The sequence below is a fragment of the Emys orbicularis genome, chromosome 17 (assembly GCF_028017835.1).
Source record: "Emys orbicularis isolate rEmyOrb1 chromosome 17, rEmyOrb1.hap1, whole genome shotgun sequence".
Lineage (NCBI taxonomy): Eukaryota > Metazoa > Chordata > Testudines > Emydidae > Emys > Emys orbicularis.
In genome coordinates this window covers 8,364,222-8,388,341 of record NC_088699.1, presented here as the reverse complement: position 1 = coordinate 8,388,341, position 24,120 = coordinate 8,364,222, and the positions used below count along the sequence as shown (strand labels likewise).

At 45.0% G+C, this 24,120-nt stretch overlaps 1 protein-coding gene across 3 annotated transcripts in view; it reads left to right on the top strand.

Annotated features, from left to right (window-relative positions):
• The window catches only part of ACACA (acetyl-CoA carboxylase alpha), a 183,284-nt gene that overhangs the window by 37,583 nt on the left and 121,581 nt on the right, over nt 1-24,120 (top strand). For all 3 annotated transcript variants that reach the window (XM_065418240.1, XM_065418238.1, XM_065418237.1), the window contains exons 18-27: nt 1,350-1,484; nt 2,447-2,593; nt 3,197-3,385; nt 4,097-4,197; nt 4,633-4,721; nt 7,131-7,255; nt 12,242-12,355; nt 13,634-13,747; nt 14,728-14,817; nt 15,724-15,842. In XM_065418240.1, coding sequence (XP_065274312.1) covers nt 1,350-1,484; nt 2,447-2,593; nt 3,197-3,385; nt 4,097-4,197; nt 4,633-4,721; nt 7,131-7,255; nt 12,242-12,355; nt 13,634-13,747; nt 14,728-14,817; nt 15,724-15,842 — 1,223 coding nt within the window. The remainder of the gene's footprint in view (nt 1-1,349; nt 1,485-2,446; nt 2,594-3,196; nt 3,386-4,096; nt 4,198-4,632; nt 4,722-7,130; nt 7,256-12,241; nt 12,356-13,633; nt 13,748-14,727; nt 14,818-15,723; nt 15,843-24,120) is intronic.

Here is a 24,120-nt window from a genome sequence, read left to right as displayed (position 1 = left end):
TTTTGAAATGCTCAGAAACTTTGGTGAAAAATGGGGTGGTTGGGTGGTGGTGGTTGGAATGTTTTGTGATGTTTTTTTCTCAGTTTTCCACCCCCACCCCTGGTTTTGTGGTCTGTGTCCACTCAGAAGGCAGAAACAAGAGCTGCTGGGTGGAGAAGAGATGGCTTAGCAGCATAAATGTTGAAACCTGTGCTTTAATGACTGTACCGGTTGGAGGCAAAACCTCCCAGCAATATCCGGTGGTAAAGAAAGTGCATGTAGACTGCGGTGGCCATCTTGCTGTGGGACTGGCCAAAGAGGAATGGACCACAGTGCTGGGAGAGATGGACAATCCATGTCTCATAGCTGCTGTGAAAAAGGTTTGCTGTTCCTCTGGGCTAAGTGGTCGTTGCAGCAGGGCTGGCCCAGGCCTGGTGACAGGACGAGGCAATGAATTATGTCTGCTCTTACTGACTGGTCATTGATCATCTTGCTCCGATGAGTTAATGAGGAAGCTGAAACTGAACGTGGCTCCTCCTTTCCCCCGTGGAAGTTACTTAACTCCCAAAGAGGGGGAGGACAAGCAGTTCCCAAGGCATAGTGGGCAAAGATGGGGGCTGTGTATGAGGGAGGGGGATCAAACCAGACTTGAGAGAGGAGGGTACATAGTGGATTGTGGGGATTAAGGTGGTTATTAGGAACAGTGTGTAGGAGAAACGTATCAGACTCTAGATCCATGTTATTTATGCAAGCTCTTTTATAGTGTAACATAGTCATGGCTTGGTGAGAACCTACCAGTCGTTGATTGCTGTGCTACTTTCCACAGCAACAGCACAGATAGACCCCAGATCTTTCTGCTCCAAGGACAAGGCTCCTGCACTTGAACTAAAGGGAAATCTCTGTTTGTCATAGGCTCCACACTGGCCAATAACTCTGATTCCCTCCCCCGGAAGCCAGTAGTGCACAAACCCACCAGCCAGCATATTAAAATAGCTTCTGCCATCGATTTCTGACCTTTAGGATATCACAGCCGTGGCAGTTTGTTGCAGGCTGCCTCAAAGTCCAGTGCTCAGCATGGAACCTTTACTTATTCTTGGAGGTGGAAGAATCCAGAAGAGCTGAGATTCCATTGGTTGAGTTTGGTTTCCTATTGCTCTAATGTGCATCCAAACCATTTGCTCTGCCCTTTACTTGGGGGCGCCTGGATTTCTTTCCCAGCATGCATCTGCACAGCAAGCCTTTCAGGGTGACTACTGAATGCAAAAGACCCTCGCTAGTCAGATTACCTGTGGCTTAGACAAGGAGCTGCTGAAGCATGAATCTTGAATGAATTGGGGAATCTGAGCGTGTAACCTGTCTTCTTGCTGCAGGTGATGAAGATGGTGATGACGCTGACGGCAGCAGAATCAGGCTGCATCCACTATGTCAAACGCCCTGGGGCAGTGCTGGACCCTGGCTGTGTAATTGCTAAACTGCAGCTGGATGATCCCAGCAGGGTTCAGCAGGTAGGAAGCTCCTGGAGATAGCCACTGGACCCTGCCTAGTTGGGGTTACCGCTTTGTCTTGATTTTCTAGTAGTGGTGTTGGGCCTGTTCCCTGTTGCAATTCATGTCATGCTGAGATTTTCACCGTGTGGCTTTTGTCTCAAAGGAAGAAGTTGAGGAAGTGTAAACCCTACACAGCCTTTCTCTCAGATCTGATCTAGACATTTATATCAGACTCATTCATTGTTATCTCAGCACCTGATCTCCAGGTGATATAGGTGGGTGGGAAAAGCCTCATCCTTTCCTCAAACATATTTATGCTCCCTGCACCCACTACTTCCTTTGGCCACTTGACTGTTCCAAAGTCTTACAGTACCATGAGACAGAGAGAGTTCTTCCTGATAGCTAACTGAACCTCTCCTGGATACCCCAGTTTCAAGAGCATTGGGACTGGTACAAACAGTCTCTGCAAAGCTGGAAAAGTGGGGAGCGAGCCAGTGCGTCGATCATCTTTGGGGTAGAGGACAGATGCATGGGTCTTTAAGGGCAAGTAGGGTTTGATGTGGGTGGGTGGGCGTGAATGGTGAAATAAAAAGGAACTATTCTAAAATGGATGCTAGTACCTCATCATCTTATGGGAGATGGGGAGAGGTTATCGGCACCAGTGCAATATCTACTGGCTTCAACTGAATCTTTCTCTGAGATCTCGTTGTTTCTGGTTCTGGACACTGAGATCAGCTGGAATTCATCAGAGAGAGGCTGGGGGCCTTATTTTGTGGGTTCAGGGGCAAGCAATCATTGAGATCCAACAAAAATCCTGACTGTCCAAGAGGATTTTCCATCCTGAGATCCTCCCATTTGAGGCTATTGGGTCCCCAGTTGAAAAGTGGGGGGTGGAGAGAGAAGCAAGTGTGATTCTGTTTGCTGATGCCATGTGGGAGGAGGCTTGGAGGCACTTTATTTTCTGTTGGATGTGTCCACAGGCCGATCTGCACACAGGCACCTTACCACAGATCCACAGCACAGCTCTCCGAGGCGAGAAGCTCCATCGCGTCTTTCATTGTGTCCTCGATAACCTGGTCAATGTGATGAACGGTTACTGCCTGCCAGAGCCCTACTTCAGCAGCAAGGTACTGATCGCTTGTCCCAGGTGGAGGGCAAACTCTTCCTTCCCTGGATATTAGGAGCCAATTTGCGTACAAGCTCAATGAACTCTAATGGTTAGAGCAGGGGACTGAGAGGCAGGACACTAGACTACACTGCCCTGCCTCATATACCATCTCTCTGGTAGCCCTGATTCCTTTCCCCAGTCCCCTATTCCCAGAAAGCTGGGGGCATGAGGGGGATGTGTCCATTGGTGCCACCCAAGTCAGAACTGAAGAGGAGACAAGATGGGCTACAGGACTGCTGCCTATGCCGGCAGCCTAGTATGTGCGAGCTGCTTCCACAGCCAGCTATGTTAGGGGCCACATTGGGAGTGGACAAGGAAGGTGCATGCTTTTCAAGCAGCCCCCTGCAGCTTTACCTGCGATTGAGTTAGCATATGTGGTGGAGGAAGGGAGTGGTTCTGCACCATTCCCCACCCATGTTGATCTGCACCCCCAGAACTAGTGTGGCTCCCAGGTGGGGTCATACTGTAATACTGCTTTGCCACACTGAATAAGCCTCGCTGAGACCAGCCCTTCAGTTCCATATTGCATCTTGTTCTTGACCTCTGCCTGGCTTGTCTCCAGGTGAAGGACTGGGTTGAGCGGCTAATGAAGACCCTGAGAGACCCATCTTTGCCTCTCCTGGAGCTTCAGGACATCATGACTAGTGTCTCTGGGCGGATCCCACCCAATGTGGAGAAGTCCATCAAGAAGGAGATGGCCCAGTATGCTAGCAACATCACATCGGTCCTTTGCCAGTTTCCCAGCCAGCAGGTAAGAAACAGCCCTTTGGAAAGGGAAGGCAAAACAGGTCACTTTGGGACGGAGGGAAAATACCTTTGAATTATTTGGAGGTGAGCTTGAGCTGTAAAGTGGGGGTGTGGTAGGGAGGACAGTTTGTGTAATAGCCCATGGAGAGCAATGGGAATTGGACCCTGGACCTTCGTTGCCAAAACCCCAGATCTCTGGTGCTTGAGTGAAAGTAGTAACTCCTCCATCTGCGAACACGTAGCAGAAGTGATTGGCTGTTCGGAGGAGACCTGACCACGTGCTCAGAACTACTGTATCCTAAATATGCTGTCGTTCAGCTACAGTTTTTGCGGATCAATACAAGAATGGGTGGATGAAATTGTATAGTCTGTGTTGTGCAGGTGAGACTGGGTGATCCCATTGCTTCCTCCTGACATTAAAGAAATTTCTGAACTACTTCTGGCATTCAGGGTGTCAGCTGATGGCTGCAGGGTCTTGGAGGAATATCTCCCTCATATACAGTATTGCACAGTAGGTTGACTCATTATGAGGGTACTTTGCCTTCCTCTGCAGCATCAGATGTTGGCCTCTGCTGGAGTCTGGGTAATGGGCTTGGTGGCCCAGTGCTCTCATCTGGTCTGGCAGAAATCCTTTGCTCCTGTGACAACGTTCTCCACCTATATCCCCCTCTCCAGCAATGAGGTTGTCATGTGAGGTTTTTTTTCCCCCTCTCAGATCGCCAACATCTTGGACAGCCACGCAGCCACACTGAACCGCAAGTCTGAGCGCGAGGTCTTCTTCATGAACACCCAGAGCATCGTGCAGCTGGTGCAACGGTGAGCTCGTTCACTGGAGCCCATCCCTTCGTCCGTTCCTTTTCCTTTTTTGCTGCCTGCAAGGGCTGAAGCAAAGCTATGGGTTATTTATTTTTTTCTTTGCCTTCAAAGAAGCAGGTGTAACTTTTGTCTCTTAATAGTGAGCCCATCTTGGCCATTCTGTCAAGCAGCTGGTATCTTCCCCACCCTTTTCACAGCTCTAGAAGCTGAGGGTTTGGGAAGGTTCTGGGGAGTGCTTTCAACACGCTGCGTGGCGTGTTGCTCATATGAACAGTGTCCGAGGTTCATTCTCACTGCGCTGAGTCTCCAGGAGTTCCCGGGAGCATCTGTGTGTGTATTGTTCAGTTGTATCGACTCACAGAGCCTTTCACAAGCAGGACAAGGGCATTTTAGTCTTCCAGTGATAGACCTGACCTTCCCCCGCTGTTCCCGCAGGTATCGGAGTGGTATTCGAGGCCACATGAAGGCTGTGGTGATGGATCTGCTCCGTCAGTACCTAAAGGTGGAGACTCAGTTCCAGCATGGTAAGTCTTGAACACATAGGATTTGAATTCTGGGAGGAGCACAGCGCCGCCTCTAGGCTTCAGTAAAAGCATCTTCCAAATGAGACCAGCTCGTCACTGCTCCTTGTGGCATGGCCTGACTGGTTTCCTTTTGGGTCACTGCTTAGGAGGGCTTTTTTTAAACCATTAAACTCTCAATGTGGTGAGCCTCCATGGTAGGAACATGCAGGGAAGTGCACACAGCAACAAGTCCAGCCACCGGACTCCCCTAGTAGGTTAAGCCTGTGCTAGTGCCTGTCCACCACTGGCAGACACGACGTCTTTCACATCCTCTCATCTCTCCTCCCTCTGCTTAGGTGCCTTAACGTGACACTGATTCTTTTTGGGTCAGTGCTGTGAACATCTTCACAACAGGGGCTGACAATTGACTTCATCACCCCTTCTCTGGTGTTTTCATCTTGTTGAGCTGTGTAAATGTGGTGCATCTTCTACATGCATGCACTCTTTTTTTTTTTTTTTTTTTTTAATTACTCCAGAGCCTTGTAAGCTGAAACTTTACATGATTCAGGGTTGAAGTAGCTCCAGAAAAGAGGCAGAATTCAAAACATGATTCATTAATTCACAGTATGCTTCTGAGCGCTTCAAGATTCAGTCAGGCAGAGTTCTGCCCACTCTGTGCTGCTTCATGTTTGGTTTATTTTGACTTTCTGTGCCTGCCGTTTGCTGGTTCTTGCTGTCTGCAAGGGCCTATGATTAAACATAACATAAGAATGGCCATACTGGGTCAGACCAAAGGTCCATCAAGCCCAGTATTATGTCCTCTGACAGTGGCCAATGGCAGGTGCCCCAAAGGGAATGAACAGACAGGTTATCATCAAGTGATCCATACCCTGTCACCCAATCCCAGCTTCTGGCAAACAGAGGCTAGGGACACCATTCCTGCCCATCCTGGCTAATAGGTACATCAATGGCTATCTTCCATGAATCTATCTAGCTCCCTTTTGAACCCCGTTATAGTATTAAAAGTTTCCCCCCTCCTAGATCACCTCTCTGAAGCTAGAAACTGAAATGTAGCTTCTTGGCTCTTTAGATTGGTGAAGACAGCATGGCTTTGTGAACTGTTTTATTTCCTGACTTCTGAGCACTTGAGCGTGTGAAGAAGTGTAAAGAAATTAGCTAAGATCAGATCCACCATTACATTTACCGTGGCAGCTGGTAAATAAGTGGGCAATGCAGTAGTAAATACTACTGTAAGAAAATGGAATGCAATAAGAAATCCATTGTTTCAGTTGAAACCGCTGTAAGGTACCAGGAGACTTTTCAATGCTCTCTTTATAAAGAACAATTCTCAGATTTCCGTGCAGAATACCACAGCCAGGTATTTCAATGTGAACCTTGCAGTACTGTTACTAGTCACAGGATGGCAGTGAACCACTGCTGCTTTTAAGCTATTGCAGATAACGCTCTTTCCGATTCAGTTCTACTCTTCTTCCCTCCTGCCCCCGTGCACTCCAAGCTTTCTAGTGTTACAGGGTATGTCCATACTGCAAAGTGAGCCCAGGGTGAGTCGAATTCGAGTTAGCAGACCCTGGCTTGGTTAACCCAGGGCTTGAGCGTCTCCTTTGTAACCCCAAGTTAGGAGTTGTTGAATCCTAGGTCCCAGCCTTGGGCTTCAGTGTCTATACTGCATTATGTGGGCTGGAGTCCAACTACCCATGTCCCAGACTTCCTAGCACCCTCCCAGTGTGTGGCCGCTCTAACCCTTTGTTTGCAGTGTGGGGAAAACTTGACTGTCGACCAAGCTTGACTGTTCAGAGGACAAAGGAAGTCGGCCTGTGGGATTGGGGAATACTTTTGGTAGACTCCCAGAGCACAAGTCCAGTCGGGCTGGGTCTACACTGCAAAGCAATAAGGCTTGAATCCTGGGTCCCGGCTTGACTCAGGCTCAGACCATCCATCCCTGTGGGGTCCTAGGTCCAAGCCGTGGGTTAGTGTGATTTGTGTGTAGACAGACGGGGTGTTAGACTTGAACCTGAGTTCAAACCCTGGATTTACATTGCAGTGTAGACATACCTAGAGATTCATTTCCACATCAACTCACTAGAGAAGATGATCTCACATGCCATCTGGTTATTTTCTGATTCTTCTCTGAGTGAAAGATAACCCCTTCTTAACTAGCCCTCAGCACTCTCCCTGCGTAATTCACAAAGCATTGATTTGGCATTGGAGTTGATGAAAGCAAGTGACAGGACAGTACTTAAAACCGTCTAGGATTTCTAAAGTTTCCAGTAAAAATGCTCCTGTCCCTCAGATTCACCAAGTTATGTTAAGAAAATAACCAAATGTGTCCAGCCAGATGCATCCAGCGCTACCCCAGTGTGCAGGCTGGACAGAATGCTGTGGGTCCTCATGTTTTGTTTCTGACTGCAGGTCACTATGACAAGTGTGTCTTTGCCCTTCGGGAAGAGAACAAAAGTGACATGAATGCTGTGTTGAACTACATCTTCTCTCATGCTCAAGTTACCAAGAAGAACCTCCTCGTAACGATGCTCATTGTAAGTTTGGCCCTCAGGACTTCTTTTTACCTTGTATGTGAACGTTTAGTGCTGGTGAAAGATGCTGAGTTGACAGCCCTCAGCCCAGAGACTGTGGTCCTTTAACTGCAGACCTGGCAGTGAGTGCAGTTCCCTACGCTGCCTTGTCAGTATACCTCAGCCCAGTGAAGTTAGCTCAGTTTCCATGGAACATCCAATTTTTAGTTTTTTTCTGCTCAGGCTGCCAATAAGGTTGCAACAAGGGCCTGTTGTGACAGTGGTTTATTTTGTCTACTTGGAACGGAAAATAAAATAATTATTTTCACGTAGATCATTGGAGAGCCACTAAGTGCTGCCTTTTAGCCACTAATGACTGCACTATGTATTTGTTCAGCGTTACTTTGCTTCTTGGGTTTCCTGGAGCTCTCCAGGGTCCTAACTCTGTGCCAGCCTCCGATTCTCACTGCCATGTATACAAAAAGCAGATCAGTTTTTAGGGTAAAGGGGCTCTAGGCGTTCAAATATGGACTTTCCTATTATCCATCAGGGCTAATGAGGATATGGTCCTGGCAGTGACCTGACATATTGGTCTGTCCAAGTGGATAACCCTTGGGGTTTCATCTACTCTTCAGTTATGAACCACTGTGTAGTCTCATGTCTCTGCTCCCATAGGCTCAGTAGCAGCTATTCTCTGTTACTCTCTCTATGGTTGTGAGATCAGAGAGCCCCCTGTTAGACTTCAGTGCTGCTTTCTGACCAGCTGCAGCCCTTGATGCTGAATTAGCCTCTTAGCAAAAAGGTGGCCCCTTCAAATAGGCCTGAGGCATCATAGCATGGCCACGCCGTATTTTACGCTTCAGTTCAACTTGTATGCAAATGTGTAAGGAGACCGTAGCACTGGGTTTTCTTTGTACGCCATAGAGCCCCCCCATCTTGGAACTCACCACCTCTGAATTTTACACTGCAGATGGCAACTTGGGAGATTCCTGAGATTGACCCGGTCTAGAGAACCGTCTGCTTGACGATAACAGGGAGACCCTCCTCAGCTCCATGGTTGCCTGTCTAGCTTGTTAACTACCGGAAGAATTTCAGTTTTCAGGGATGCCAGTTCCTCCTCAGTATTCAGAAAGGCAAATTAGCCACCCCACTGAAAATGGGGGGAGGGTTTATAACTGTCTTAGGCTGATTTCTGAGCCCCCAGGAGTTCCAGGCTCCCAGGAATGGGAGAAACTCCACTGTGTTTATCCCGCCGTCAAAAGAAGGTGAAAACCCTCAGCGTGTCCCATTTTATTCTGCGATATAAATAGAAAAAACAAGCAAACAAAACCTTAAGAAAATTTCCAGTAATGAATAATGCTCTGCAAAGCGGAACTGTAAAGAGGGGGAGTTAGAGACCCTTGTGATTTTAACCGTAAACCCGAGCTGAAGTCTTGCTTTCTAAGAAGCTAATTAAAGGTTGTCTTTTCTCTTTTGCTAAAGACGTCCTGTTTTTCTGCCTCTAAAAATAGATCCAAAGCACCCAAATAAAACCCCCAAAACCCTCCTAAGAGGAGCAGAAGAGTAATGATTGCCCCAGACTGTGGCTGGGTTTCTTAAATTCTCATTTGTAAGATAAAAAGGCCCTGGCATTCCTTTATTTTTTTTTTTTCCCGGTGTGATTGTAAGTAACGCTTGCCTTAAGAATCTCATTATTTGAACACGGAGCCATATTTCCTCTGAGAATTCTGGAGTAGCTTTGAGCTGGGGCTGTTTATTTCTCAAGTAATCATGCTGGTGTGATGGAGAGAGAAAATGGCAGCTGTTTGCAGCTCAGGCCTTCAATTTTCTTCAGAGTCCAGTCACTCAAGTGTGTAATTACACGGGGGTGCCGGGGAGGCGTTAGGCCTTGTCAGAGAACTGGTTTGAGGCTTTGCTCGCTGCCTTCACCAATCAGCAGAGGCAGACGCCAATGGGAACACCAGCTAGCTGCTTTATTTTTGTTGTTGTCATACTGATTGTTTCTTGCTAGGATGGGACTGAAACTTTTTGTTTCGTATTTTTCCCCCTGTGCAAGCTGAATCTTAAAGGCCGAGAGTCCTGCTTATGTCTTCGCTTTCATGGAAAAATCTCTCTGAGAGATGGGAAAGCTCAAATCTGTTTTTCTCAACTCCTTCTATTCTTTTTCTCTTTCTCTATCTTTTCTCCCTCACTTCCCCAACCCTCCTTTCTCTCCTCTTCCTATAGTCACCTTAAGGAGATGCTGGAAGCCTAGTTGCTTGGAACTGTTAAAAAACAGCCCTAGAAGACATATTTTAGGAATAATCCTGTGCTTGGCAGAGACAGACTGGATGAGCTAGTAGGTCATATAAAAGCTGTTTGCATAGCCACAATTACCATAGTATCCAAGTGCCTTGCTAGTGAATGTATCCTCACATGGATCGTGGGGTATAGGGAACTATAATATAAAGTGGGGACCTGAGGTCTAGTGAGATGAAGTGACTTTCCAAAGGTCACAGGGATGTCTGTGTCAGAGCTGGGAATTGAATTGTGATTTCTTGCAGCCCAGTCCCTTCCCTCTCATCTGTAATTTGTATTATTCTTCCAGGTCATAGAGAACTCTTGGTACATGCATTGGTGAAAGTAATGGCATTTTAAAGGTTGCCGAGCTCTTTATCTGGGGTTGTTAAGTTTGTCGTCCTCAGGCAAACATCATGTCAGGACACACTGATGCTAATGTTGCTGTTCCTGATGTATCCTGGGAATCCATTATTAAAAAGGAATCCTGAGGATTATTTTAACAGAAATTTTCCTTTTGTTCAAGTGGTAGAGACCCAAGGAGGGTCCAAGTTCTATCCCTACTGCTGCCACAAAGCTCCAGAAGCATAACATATGACAACTCCTAAGTCTCGTCAGCAGCCAGCTTTTGTAGGAGTAGATACGGCATAGTACTACAGAACCATATACTTTTTTAAACACCATGTGAACAATTCTTAAAACGTTCTCTGTCTGCAGATACAAATGTAACTTGAAGGGGTTTACGGTCATCTCTATGGTGTTCATTGTTAAGCCCTGTTAGTGGGAGACAATAGTCTACAAGCTGGTAGCCAAGCTAACTGAAAATGATTTGACTTTGAACTGTTCCATTGTTGTAGGTTCCTAGAAATGGCATAAAGCTGGAGCGGGAGACGTAGAGTGTTAGAGAAAGGGATCAAGAACAATTTTAAAACTTGCTAGGCTTGGAGGAGGACTATTATTAGCAAGTCTCTGAGGTTTATATTGTTGGTTTATTTTTATTTTATTCCTGCCAGCAGGCTTACCATATAATCTAACCCGCTATGTAGATATTTTGCCCCTTTCCCGTTGTATTTCTTGACTCTTAAAAGGGCCCTCTGGTCTGCAAGTGCTTAAATTCTCTTAAAACTTTAAGGCACCATCTGCTGCTTGCTGTCCCAAATCCCCATTTCATCTCTCATTTGCCTCCTATGATTCATTTTATATGTGACTAGTATGGGAGTGTTGTACGAAAGAAACACAGAGGCGACCGCAGGTTACAAACTTTGGGTCCTTGTCGTGCAAATCACTGTGAGTAGTTGAAAGCTGTGCAATTGCTCATGAGGCTAAGAACTACCTCTGGACGTGTTTATAGAATTGCACCGCTTATACGTAGAGAGAAAACAAATTTCTGTACTTCTATGACCGTTTTTTTTCCCCCCGGTTATTTCAGAATTTTGAAACTGCAACACACTTCACCACTCATGCTGGTTAGTTTCCTTGTTGCTATTCACTCAGTTTAGACAGTGGACATGAACTAGTCAATTTCACTTCTGCTTGTAATCAATTTTGCTTAGCACCATGTTGCATCATTTGGGGAATGTTAAAAGCAAACTGTTCTCATTGGAGTTTTAAGTTATCATGGAATAATTTTTACTAGTCATGAATTCTGTGAAGACACTTCTATTTTCCTACTCTATATTTTGGGTTTAGAATTAGCCTAGCAGTTTCTTTTCAAAGATTCTGTTTGGAAAACATGTGCTTTTCTAAACGGTTTTGCTGACACTCTCTGGTTGTTATGGCTGGTGGTCCGTTTTTTGGTGTGTATGTGAACATGTGTAATGACACTGGTGTAATGTGGCCTTTATAGACAAGGGGAAGGTCTCTGTCCCAAGAGTTCACAATATGTGGTCCCAATTCTTAAGTGGGGATAGAGGTCCACAAAGAGCTCATTGCAAGATCAGGACCTACATTAGACATATGGAGGAGAAAACAACAGAATGAAGGGGCCAGGAAAGAAGTGGAAAGAAACTTATTTCTGGGAAACCATCAGGTCATTCATTTTGTTACAGATTTGTAATTTTTCTTAATTGTTTTTGTTTTTAATATAATTAGCACAGGGGAAGAAGCAGAATATCGCTGGAGTGGTGATTAGTGCTGGAGAAGGGGGTTGACAGAAATGAGCTTTGAGGAGAGGGAAGTCAGTTGTTGCATAGGAAGAGAAGAAGCTGTTCTAGCCATAGAGGGCAGTGTGACCAAAGGCACGAGTGGTGCTGCAAGATATGTACAGAGGGTTCCCAGCTGCAAAACGCTTTCCTTCTGATCATTTTCCAGAGCCAAGTTTGCTAATCTTCATTGTGCATTACAAGGTGTTTCATTCTGGTCAAATGTTTCTTGTACTCTGGATTGTTGCTGGGGGAGACTTTTGATCCAGAGCTGAGGCTGGGTATTGGGAGACGTTTGTGCTGTATTTTGTTGGCAGTTTAATGCCCTACTTTGCCATGTGCTTGGCTGCCCCAACAAACGTTGCATACGGACAATCAAATGAGTGATTCTGCCTACCTCCTCCTTCCCCTCTCCCATTTCCTCTCCAGCTCATGTACTTTCCTTCGGCAGGTAACATTATGAAAGCACTGGGGAATGTTCACAGCTTCAACAATGTATCTAAGAACGTTTCTTTATTTCTAAGTTACTTGTGGGAGGTCATCTTCATTTTCAACACTTCCAAGGTCTTTTTTTTTTTATTTTTTTAATAAGGATCAGCTGTGTGGCCGAGACCCCACCTTGACAGATGAATTAATTAATATTCTAACCGAGCTGACCCAGCTCAGCAAGACGACCAATGCAAAAGTGGCCCTGCGAGCACGTCAGGTAAGTGCAGCACCTTCCGCATTCTGTGCTGATCATTGCTAAAAGGGGACCTTGTCAAGCTTGGCAGGATCAAAATTGGACTTGCTTTGTATTTTAATCGTCTGTTTTGCAAAGTTGAGGAATTTTGATGGGTTAGTGTTGGGTTTTTTTTTGTTTTTTTTTATCCCTAAACAAATAAAAAAACCAAAACCCAGTACTCATGAGCAACCCTACAATAACAAGCCGATGTATAACCAGGGTGTGCAGTCTGGGATTCCTCATTAACCCTACAATAACAAACCAGTGAATATACCAAGAACGGAGATTGAAATGTGGATAGCTCTTTCCAGTTCCCAAAGGGTTCTTGTAAATCATGATTTAAAATAATGGGGAAAACCTTGATTGTGTCCTTTCCAAGATTCCAATGTAGATGATCATTTGAATCTCCTATGTACACCTGGATATTTTGCTGAGCTCCCTAGCTAGTGGTTAGTCTGTAGATATTAGGGAGTGGGAGGGTATAATGCTAACCCTGGAAGTCTGGTTAGCTTCTCTCACCCTGCAGTCCCCATTTCCATTCTAAAAGTCTTCAGCAGGGAAGCTGACAGTTTGGGGATCTCTCCTTTTATTTCAGTGCGTGAGCGTTGAAAATGAATGGGGGTGTTTGAAGCCGTTCAGTGACCTTATGTTTTCTCCTGATTTGTATCCATCTCCTTGAACCATTCAGCGTTTTTGACCCTCTCGGCAGCATGCTGGGGGGATGATGTTGCAGTCCTTGGGTGTATCTTGATGCTGCTGTTGTGTTTTGTTTTCCCTTGCGAGCTGCTGCCCCTTCCTATCATCATCTCTGTGTTGGATATTTAGTACTTGGCACCGGTGGCTCGTGCTTGGTTTGCTCTGGAGCTGTGAAAGGCTGGCCCCATTGCAGGCCTCCCCATGGCTGCTACCTGCCAGCTCTGCTTTCCAATTAACAGCCGGTCGGGCAATCCCCAGGACTAGCTGCTGTGCAGTGCTAAATCACATGCACTGCTGAAACTTGATTGAAGCTGTTCCCTTTCTCTCTGGGGAGTACCCAGTAATACAATTCGCAGAGATACACAAATGAGACTAAATTTTGCAGCATCACTCTTGTGCTACAGAGCCTAGAGTTCATACATGTAGCTAACGTACTCTTCTAGTAGGGAGTATGGTGGCTACTGGTGGGATAGACTTGCAGCTCTTGCAGTGCATCCTTCTGATAATGGACCAGCATAACAGTTCTCTCTGGCACTCACCCTTTGCATCCTTCTGTCTTACCAGGTTCTCATTGCTTCCCATTTGCCATCATACGAGCTGCGTCACAACCAGGTGGAGTCCATCTTCCTGTCAGCCATTGACATGTACGGACACCAGTTCTGCATTGAGAACTTACAGGTATCTACAGGATTCTTTTTCCTGGTTCCTCACTTTCCTCTCACTAAGCGCAGTGGTACCAGTTTTGTACAAAACCTTGCCTTACAAAAATGCGTGGCTCAAAGTCTGTATGGAAGATCTCATCCAGAGGAGACCACTGCCAGGGTATGTCAGGTGTAGGCCTTGCACAACTCTAGCAGTGACCCTGTTTAATACTAAGTGCTGGAAAGAATGTGTTTTCCTAGTACTAGCTTGTGTGGATTTGGGGATGCTTGTTAATCTTCTCCGAAACACGTTTTCACTCCTAATGTAATAACTCCTTAAACAATTGATTAATTTCCCGGAAAAATATCACCATGTACTTCTCTGCAGCCCACTGTGAAAGGGAATATATTGAGCTGTAGGCATCAGAGCAGTGCCCTGAATTGCCCTTTCTGCAGGGGCTGGGGGTGAATTATGAAAGCATGTATATGTTTGTAAATCCCCAAACCCATAGACTGAACACGAAAATGTCTCTGCCGATTTTGAAGTCATCCAGTAGCAGGGCTGTCCTCTAGTCGTAGTGCTATTTTAGTTTTGCAGCCAAATACTCATCTGAGGTGTTGGCACAGGCCCCTGTTCTTTTTGCCTTGTAACTGTGAAGGGGTTAATTGCTGTGTGGTGTACAGACTGTGACTCAAGGCAATTAGGGAACTGCAAGGTGGCTTCTCCTGCAGCAGATTGGCTTAGAATTTAGACTGTAAACTCTTTAAGGCACAGGGATTGATTTTGTTATATGCCTGTAAAGTGCCTAGCACAAAGGGGCCCTGATACCTGATTGAGACCTCTAAATGCTGCTACAATGAAAGAAAAGCTGTAGAAAGTAGCACTTGTCAGAAAACAGAAAAATATTTGTGCAAAAAAAAATTTCTATCAGAATTTTGTTTCGATGGAAACTTTTGACTCCTCTGTAATAGCAAGACATTCTCTTGTAAAACCCTTCTGTACGTGATCTCTTTCAGAAACTCATTCTGTCCGAAACATCCATCTTTGATGTGCTACCAAATTTTTTCTACCATAGTAACCAGGTGGTGCGAATGGCAGCTCTGGAGGTATGTTTCTGCCCACTTGAAAACAAACTTTCTCTTTTTCTTCCTTTATGTTTTCCCCCAATCTGTCTGTCTGTCGAGATGTTGTCTTGAGGTCCCTCTGTGACTATCTCTAGTATATGGCCAGTTGAGAGTGAAGGATCCCTTTGACACTCTGGAAATAACAGGCACTGTGCTATAACCTTGATGCCCTGGCCATCATTCCCTTGCTCAGCAAAACTAACTGTTAGGTGAGCTTTGAGCTTAGCACTGAGACACAAATATTTCTACATTTTTGAGGAAGTTTAGATCCAAACTTGGTATCTGCCATTTAACCTTATAATGGGCTGGACCAAAAATCTCAGATCCAACCTGTCTCCTTTGTTTAAAGACGAATTGCCTCCTTGCAGGGGCAGAGGGTGAAGCTAGTGCCTTATAAAATGGTCTGCACTCTGAGTGATGTATAGCTAGCACTCCAGAAAACCCTGTGTGGTGTTTGTATCACAGTGAGTTTTCTGAACTGCTGCCTTTCACCTAACTGTAGCCTCCTCTCCTGCATTTGGGGGAGCTTACTCTCTCTTCCATAACATATCGCTTATCTCATTCCTCATGCTTCAGAGCAGAAACTAATCACCAGTTAAGGTCAGGAAGAAATCCCCACCCCCAGAATAATATTTCAAATTTATGTACATTTTTTGTGTTTTGGCCTTCCTCTGAAGGATATAGCATATAGGCCACTGTCTGAGATGGGAACATTTATCTGTTCTAGCAGTTTCCAGGTAATAGTATTTTGATCTCCTGTTTCTTGAGTTTAAAAAAAAATCCAGAAGCTATTCATTTTGGAGGCATTTGTTTTTTTGTGACTCCTCCATTGTATCACTTCTATCTCCCCAGCCCAGTTGAACTGACCAAGAATTTCTTTTTAACCAGGTGTACGTTCGAAGGGCGTACATCGCCTATGAGTTGAACAGTGTCCAGCATCGCCAGCTGAAGGACAACACTTGTGTTGTGGAATTCCAGTTCATGCTACCCACCTCGCATCCAAACAGGTCAGGCCTGAATTCAGGTACCTTTGGAGTCAGGGGTTTATGAAGGGTTGTGTCACATGTCATCAGGGGAAAACATGGAACAGAATTCAGTGAGCAAGAGTGGAGAGAGATGTATCAGTTAGTCTTAAGAAAGATGAACAAGTTAATCAAGATGAAACTCAGTATTGCCCCATTTTCGAATGCCTCAGTTATCCACCACTCACTCCCGTCATCTAAAACAAGGGTCACAGCTGCCAACATCTACTCATTACATTGAAAAGTACCTTGATTATCTGATCTTCCTCAGCATCCCGCAGGATTCTCAGATTATCAAGGTTGTTCTTTGCTTGCACTAGGGATCCCTAACTAGAGACCTGGGGAGAACATTTTGAAACCAGTTTTACATTGAATTATTTCACCCAAAGAAGTCGAGAGAGCACTAGAGCCAAAGGTTGTGATGAGTCTTTTTGGCCACTGGATGCCACTGTTGATCTGTACTAGGTTGGCAGAACGGGACCAGCCCCCTCAGAAGAGTGCAGTTTTCCTTCTTTGTCTCCAAATGTCTTTTCCCTTATTTTTTTTCTTTTTTCTTTTTGATGGGGTTGGACAGTGGGGACAGTCTCAATTCACTGAGAATCCATCGGTACGTTTTATGAAGTGATTTTCAGAATCTGGTTTGCTCTGAAATGAATGAGTGTCCTCAACAAGCAGCGCAAAGCACTCATGATACAAATGGGCCATGCATTTGGTCTCATCTGTTTCCTTCATCTCTGGAATATTTGTAAATAATTGCATGCTATTTTTGGTGCTGTTTTATAATACTCTGTCCCTCTGTTCTGTCTCCATTTTCTTCCTGCTGTTTGCTAGTGCTCACAGTTACTTCTGTTTGTAGCTTGGGGGTTGTTTGGCCTGTCTGTGCTGACCACTGTCCTAGTACTGTGTGCCAACTCAATTTGACAAGGTCAGCTGGAGAATGAGAACTCACCTACCGAAAGGAGAGCTGCTTTGTTCAGAAATCTCCTCTCCCCATCACACTGAGTCTCAGGTAGCTACATCCAGAAGCTTAGTTCTGTTTCCTGTCCTTCAACATCTCCTCACTAGGGACTGAGTCAGAGCACCTTGACATCCAAGCCCAGTCTACATGCTGATACGGGGGCAAACTGACTGCTGGCATATGTGGGTGCAATTCCGTTGACTCCAATAGAGTTGCATCTACGTGTGTTAGCAATGAATTTGTCCCTCAGTGCTTAATGACACTATTTGCTGTGTATAGAGTTGTGCAATCATCAAAAGGCCAGGAGGACAAAGCATACCAGATAACAAGAAATCAGGAGGCTGAAAAGACACTAAATAAGTTGGTTTTAACTAACTGAAGAGGCACCTTTAAGTGCTTTGAGCATCAGACTAGCAGACCTGGAGAACCCAAGTTCTAAACCTGGCTATGACAATGGCTCGCTGAGAGGGTCTTAGGCACGTCATTTATCCGCCTCCATGTCCATGTTCCGTATCTGTCATATTTGTTTTTCATTTTGTAAGATGTGCCTATTGTCAATCCAAAGCTTTACACTGGAAAGGATAAAGATGCAATATATTAGCCAATCTGTGTTATCTTAATCCAACAAAACAATTCTCTTGCCAAACCAAAGGCACTATTCAAAATCATCCTCGGTAATCAGGTATTGGAAGCGTGGCTTGAAGCTCTGCAAATTTGGGTTCTGTCAAACCAAGGGGGGAAGCAAATTCCAAAGACAGGGTCCTCCACCAAGAGTTATACCTGGCTCAGCGCTGCAACAAACTTTCCATGAATGCTTGCTCAAATGTTTACATGAATTTTCTCCAGCCCTGCTTGTGTCCCTTTTGTGTCTGCTTCCTATGAACCTCCAAGGGGTTGTATTTCACTGGGGCAAATATTCATGCAAAGAACATTTCAAAGAATGTTGTGGGGTATTTGTAAAAGGAATTTTAAATTCTCACATAGGAGTATTAACCCCAGTAGTGCTTGTGCCCTCATCCCGTCAGAAAAGAAACTATCCCATGTCACTTCCCCATCTGACTAATCATAGCTAAGTAAGCCAGCTCAGATTTTGTATATTTGCTACAGAATGCTAGCTGTGAACTGCTCACAACCAAGCCTTACGTTTTTTTTTTTTTTTTTTTTTAAATCTGATCTGCTCATAATTATCTTGTGAGCAAAAGAGAATGCTAGTGATTTGGGAATTATTTGCTTCGATTTCCTGAGGATCCCCTGTACCCTGACATACAGATCTGTCCTCTTTAGAATCCGTGCTGATGTTCATTGCCAGGGTAAAGCACGGAGAAAGAAACTTTTTAATACCCAGACCATAACGGGCTTTATAGATCAAAACCAACACCTTCTATGACTCCCAGTGGAAGCCAGACAAGAAGTACAACATAACCAGCCCATTGTATTCTGCACTAAATGACGTTGGTGAATCGTCTCCAAGTAGAGTGCATTGCAGTAATCTGACCTGGAAGAGGATATATGGGGATAACTACCTTCCTGAGCGAGGTATTGCAAGTAAATGCTTACGTGCAAAGCCCACTGGGTTTGGATGATCTCCGCTTCTTTGTGCCACCTGGGGGAGGAGGAGCATGGACTTAGGAAAGAAATGAATCCAATTCTTAGATCCTTTCTTTGCCTAGTTTTTATTTAGATCATCCTCCCCTAATGGAAATCTATTGCTCGTTGATGAGGAATATACCTAGGAGTTCAATTTCCTGCATATTGGCAAGTGAGCTGTAAGGCCCTTAGATGTTCTGTTGGAGATGCACAGAACCATCACTTGTGTTTTCAAACCTTAAGTCCCTATAAGAACATAAGAATGGCCATACTAGGTCAGACCAAAGGCCCATCCAGCCCAGCATCCTGTCCTCCGACAGTGGTCGGTGCCAGATGCTCCAGATGGAATGAACAGAAGAGGTAATAATCAAGTGATCCATCCCGTCGCCCATTCCCAGCCTCCAGCAAACAAACGCTAGGGACACCATCCCTGCCCATCTTGGCTAATAACCATTGATAGACCTATCCTCCATGAACTTATCTAGTTCTTTTTTGAATCCTGTTATAGTCTTGGCCTTCACATCATCCTCTGGCAAAGAATTCCACAGGTTGACAGTGCGTTGTCAGTTTTGTTTGTTTTGTTAATTTCATTTGGTGACCCCTAGTTCTTGTGTTATGAGAAGTAAATAACACTTCCTTATTTACTTTCTCCACACTAGTCGTCATTTTATAGACCTCAATCATATCCCCCGTTAGGCGTCTCTTTTCCGAACTGAAAAGTCCCAGTTTTATTAATATCTCCTCATACGGCAGCCGTTCCATACCCCTAATCATTTTTGTTGCTCTTTTCTGAAGTCTGCTTGCTCACTTTTTATTCCCTAAGCTCCTCCCTTCCAGACATGATATTGCTGGTAGGTGTTGCAAGACAGAGCTGGCTTCAGTCTCTGTTCAGGTCAGGCCATTAACCTTTTCCTGCCCTGTTCCAGTGTAGGGTTTGTCCACCCCATCACACTCCCTTTTTGTGTGAAACTTGTGGATTAGATGGAGACATTGCTCTTGTTGCAGATGGTCAGCGGTGAGATAGCTGACTTGGAGGATTCACTTTAATGAGCGAGAGCAATAGACTTGCATTGCCTTTTTAATACGAGGCTCCCTATTTTCCATGCTCCTGCCTGAACGTTTTTGGTATGATATAGACACAATGCCAACAGTTTCCATTTAACTCCTCCACCCTAAGAAAACAAAGAAAAGCAGCTGTATGGACTGACTTCACCTTCATACACACTCAGAGCATAATTGTTCTGGTCACCTGTCCTCCTCAAGTGATCACAGACAGATGCTTCCTTGTGGCAGTGTTCTTTGTTCCTCCATATTCCTCTTCAATGTTGTTCAGACACTGTTTCCATGGATCTCTGCTTTATGCCATCGTCTTCATCCCTTATCATTGATTAGATGCCCCAAATAGTTTAATTTTCTCCTCTTGATCTTTACCAATAGACATGACAGTTGTTGTTCCAGTTTTGCCATCCTCTCTGATCATGGTAGCCTCAGAATGTGTTGGCACACCATGTTCCAAAAGACTGCCTTATCTTGTTGTCTTAGGGGGTGGGACACAGCTGTACTTGGCAATAAGCTTTATTCGGGGACCACGTCATTGGCATAGTACAGATGGCGGAATGCTGCCATCAGGAAGGGTGCCTGTCAGGATTTCTGTGCAGATGATGACTTGAACAGCTAGAGTGAAGCCCTGCGACCTTGCCACCCTCCTTTTGTTGACATCAATCCAGCCTGTTCTGCTTTTTTGTTCCGAATGCTGCTTCCTAGTCAAGTCAGAGTTGGCACAGTAACACGACTAAAAGCTCGTGAAAATGCTTCTGTCAGAGACTCCCAGAGTTTCGTAGGGCAAATGCAAGGCTTTGTGAATGTGATGAACCCACACACTGTGGTTGGTTTTTTTTAAATTCCCATCATCTTTCTTGTCTCTAATGCCTGAACTTGTTTTCCTTCTCATCCTATTTTCAAGTTGCCTTGTGTCTCACCACTTCCGCTTCTGTAGCCCTGATTCCTTTCTGGGATGACCAGCAGCAGCATTAGGTAGCACTTTGCTTGCTTGAGAAATGTGAAGTGAGCGAGTTCTGCAATTCCCATGTGTCTGTAGGCCGTCTTTCTTGCGTAGGACTAGCCATCCTACTACTATTCCATTTAGCCTCAAGTTATCTAAGGCTGATGGCAGTGATCGCATCATCTATCTTGTTCAGCTGGGCCAGCAGTTCCCCTCCTGGAACTTTTTTCCTCTTGTAACCTTGTTAACTTCATCATTTATCTCAGTTCATAATGGAGTGTTGTTTCTTGCATGAAAATAATTAAAACTTCTATGTTGATGGTAGAATTAATATTTCCAAACATTAGATATAAATAACATGAAGTTTATTGTTTAACATTTATATTCCAGCAGCACCCAAAGGCCCCAGTCAGGATTGGTGTCACTTTTTGATAGATGATGTAGGCATAAATTGAGACCGCCACTGCCCTAAGAAGCTTTACAAGCTACACACACAAGATGCACAACCTATAACGGACACATGACAAGTCACATGTCACAGTTGTTAATTTGGGGAAATATAAATGAACTATCTCACCCGCAGCCAATCTGTTCTTCCACTACCGATCCAAACTGCCCTTCACCCAGCAACAACTCCCTTTTCACTGGAGGATAAGCAGGGAACTGCTGATGTCAGAGGAGGTGGTTCCCAAGATGTTTTCTTCTCCAACATTCTCCCTCCCCCCCCACCCTTCTTCATTACAGCTGCTCTGGCAGTGGCTGAAGGCAATGTCTCACCTCTTTATTTTGGGGTGGAGCAAAACCCAACCTCTCTGTCTGCTATAGCAGCAGGATGAGCAGTTGGGAATGTGTTTCTGGTCTCCCGTGCTGGTGGTGGCGGGTTTGATGGACCAAGGGTTAGTGAGGACTCTCCCTCATGTGGCTCCCCTAGGTGAGGTTGGGCTTCTTATGCCATGGACCATGTCCCATGGGTGTAGTCATGTGAAGCAAGACACTTGGAGGTTCTGGCCCAGTTCCCAGGAGGTGCGGGGGGGCTTTACATATATAGGTCTAGATCTTTATGGTGCCTACATGATGAGGAATTGTGTTGATAAGCACACTTTTGCAATCTCACTGGGGGTAAGTTATGGTTGCAGGGGGCATATCCTCACTTTTCTATGTTATGCAGTGAAACCAGTACAAGCCCACCTCCTTATTTGGCAGACTGTAGTTTTAAGAGACTGTTCTAAAGTATGGCCAGCTGGACAGAGCTCAGCTCATCATTTATTAATGATGGTCTTTATTAAGCAACCAATTTATCAATCCCTTGAGTCACTCAAGATATTTTTCATCATACGTATGCACGTAAAATCCTCTATCTATATAGCATCTATCGAAAAGTATAAACACACACACACACACACACACACACACACACACACACACACACACACACACACACACACACACACACACACACACACACACACACACACACACACACCAGTAAGGACATACTTAGATACATTGGTTATATGTACAAATGTAGAGCCCTGCAAATCTGTGGATATCCTCTTTATATCCCCACACCATGTTTGCGGATCACCGATGGATGCGGATCCAAATGTTATCTCTAGAACCTTGCAAATCTGCTGATAGCCGCTTCATATCCACAGATGCAGATATCTGCAGACCATGTTTGTGGATCGGACGCGGATACACATTTTGTAATTTGTGTATAATTTAGCCTTAGTCATTAGGCACCTGATATAAATCTCTCATGATCCTGCTTGTACCTGTGTTTGTCAAATTTCTCGCTCTCACTTTCTGTGCCTAGAAGAGGCTGAGATTTCTAGCACTGCTAATTTCAAGACTTGGAATGGTGTATCGTTTCTCCTTAGCTCTGCTGTCTTTTGGTGTGTCGCCTGGACATTTTTGCCTGTCTCCTTCTTAGCCATCTAGTGAACAAGAGGTCAAAACTATTGTGAACAGCTGAAGGCCAAAACATGTATTGCTGTGTTCAATAGGTCATTTTGTGGAAGAATCAGAAGCCAATGTCCGTTTTCTTTTAGAGCAGTGGATTGTGCCTCCTGTTGGTTTGCGCAAAAAAACCCAACACCCCCTTTTGTTGGTGCTTCATCATTTTATGGTGGCCTCTCACAAGATTTGAATGTCTGGCAAAATGGCAGCTTTTCTGCAGGCTTCAGTTGTTATTGAAACAACCTCTTGCATCAATCACTTGATTCCTGGTATAAAATCAACTGTGGTCTTCTGGAACCTGAGCCGTGTAAGCCTGGAGAGTTGAGTATAGAACTCTTAGTGTATCATTAGGTAGCCTGAGGTCCCCTCCTTGTAGTGGGAGATGAGCTGATATCAGGAGGGAGAAGGGGGAAATGATTCCAGGACACCTGTAAATCCCTGTAGTTTCATGCTGTGGGTTTGATGTTAATTAGACAGCAGGCAGCGGTAATGTGCTTCAGCTCCTTTGGCTTGTCTGTTTCTGAAAGGACAGAATCTTCCAGCAGAGCAAAAAAGGGGCTATTGAAGGGGCAGCAAACTGAATGGAATAATGATAGTTTTATGCAAATTGGGCTTCAGTAACAGAAATGCTGGGGGGATGGCAGGGGAAAGGGGAAAGAAAGGGGGGGGAGAGGAAAAACCCAGTCAAAACAGATGGTTCAAGGCATGTTCTGCAGCCTTCTGTTTGGATCCTTCTGCAGAAAAGAAGGAACGTAGGAGGAATGCCGCTGGTCACAGCCAGTTGAATTGCTCTTTCGCCTGTGGTACTGCTGTTAGTAACTTCAAGAGGGTTATTCAGCTGACCTCTGCTGATTCTGCTTTGCTGCCTGATTTCGAAAGCCTTGCCCTGCTGGCACTCAGTCACAGCTTGACACAACCGGTGGCTTTTTGCATGCATTACTATCCATTTCAGAGGGGAACTCTTTTGTAAAAAGAGAGAGGGGAGAAAGCACATTCAGATTCAGCTGGAAGGCCTAGGGAAGGGCTGCTAAGGGCCTGGGTGTGCTTGAGGAGCAGCAGCAAGCGAACAGTAAAGCATGCAGTGAACTGCTGCCTGCTTAGGGGTTTGGATTCACGCCGAGACAGATACTCTCCCCAGGCTCGGAGAAGAGGGTTTTTTGTTTAAGTACAAGAGGATGGTGCCAGGGTGAAGGAGTTCGGTGGCTCTTTCCTGGAGATATCTGCTATCAACTTAGTTCACGTGCCACAAGCTGCTCCCCCTTTTTTTTTTTAACCTCCCAATGTGTTGATACTTTGTTACAAGAGCAAAGCATCCGGGGATTAGTCCTCCGCCTATAGCGCATTGCATTGCAACTGGTGTTTGCAGAGGCTCCAGTTCAACCTACTGCACGATCTAAAAACCCAGGAGCACAGCCCAGTAAGCGGATTACTTACTGCCGATTATTCTGAAAAGGCCGAACTTGACCTCTCGATGTGTGTGAAATAATGCACAATTCAGTTCCCGATATGGAAAAATCCTTTATGGTATTAAATTATGTATAAACTAAAAGAAAAAAAAATCCACCCCAAAAATCTCAGGACAGCTACAAACAGGATAGTCTAGATTACAATGTATTCAGTTTCACTTGGTTATAACTTCATACTGGGCAGCCACGTCTTGCTCTAACTGTGAATAATGTATAACTTGAGAACCAATCATTCCTTGCTCTAAGGTCTCTTGTTACTGATCTTGTGTCCTTTTCATTGAGATTCTTGCT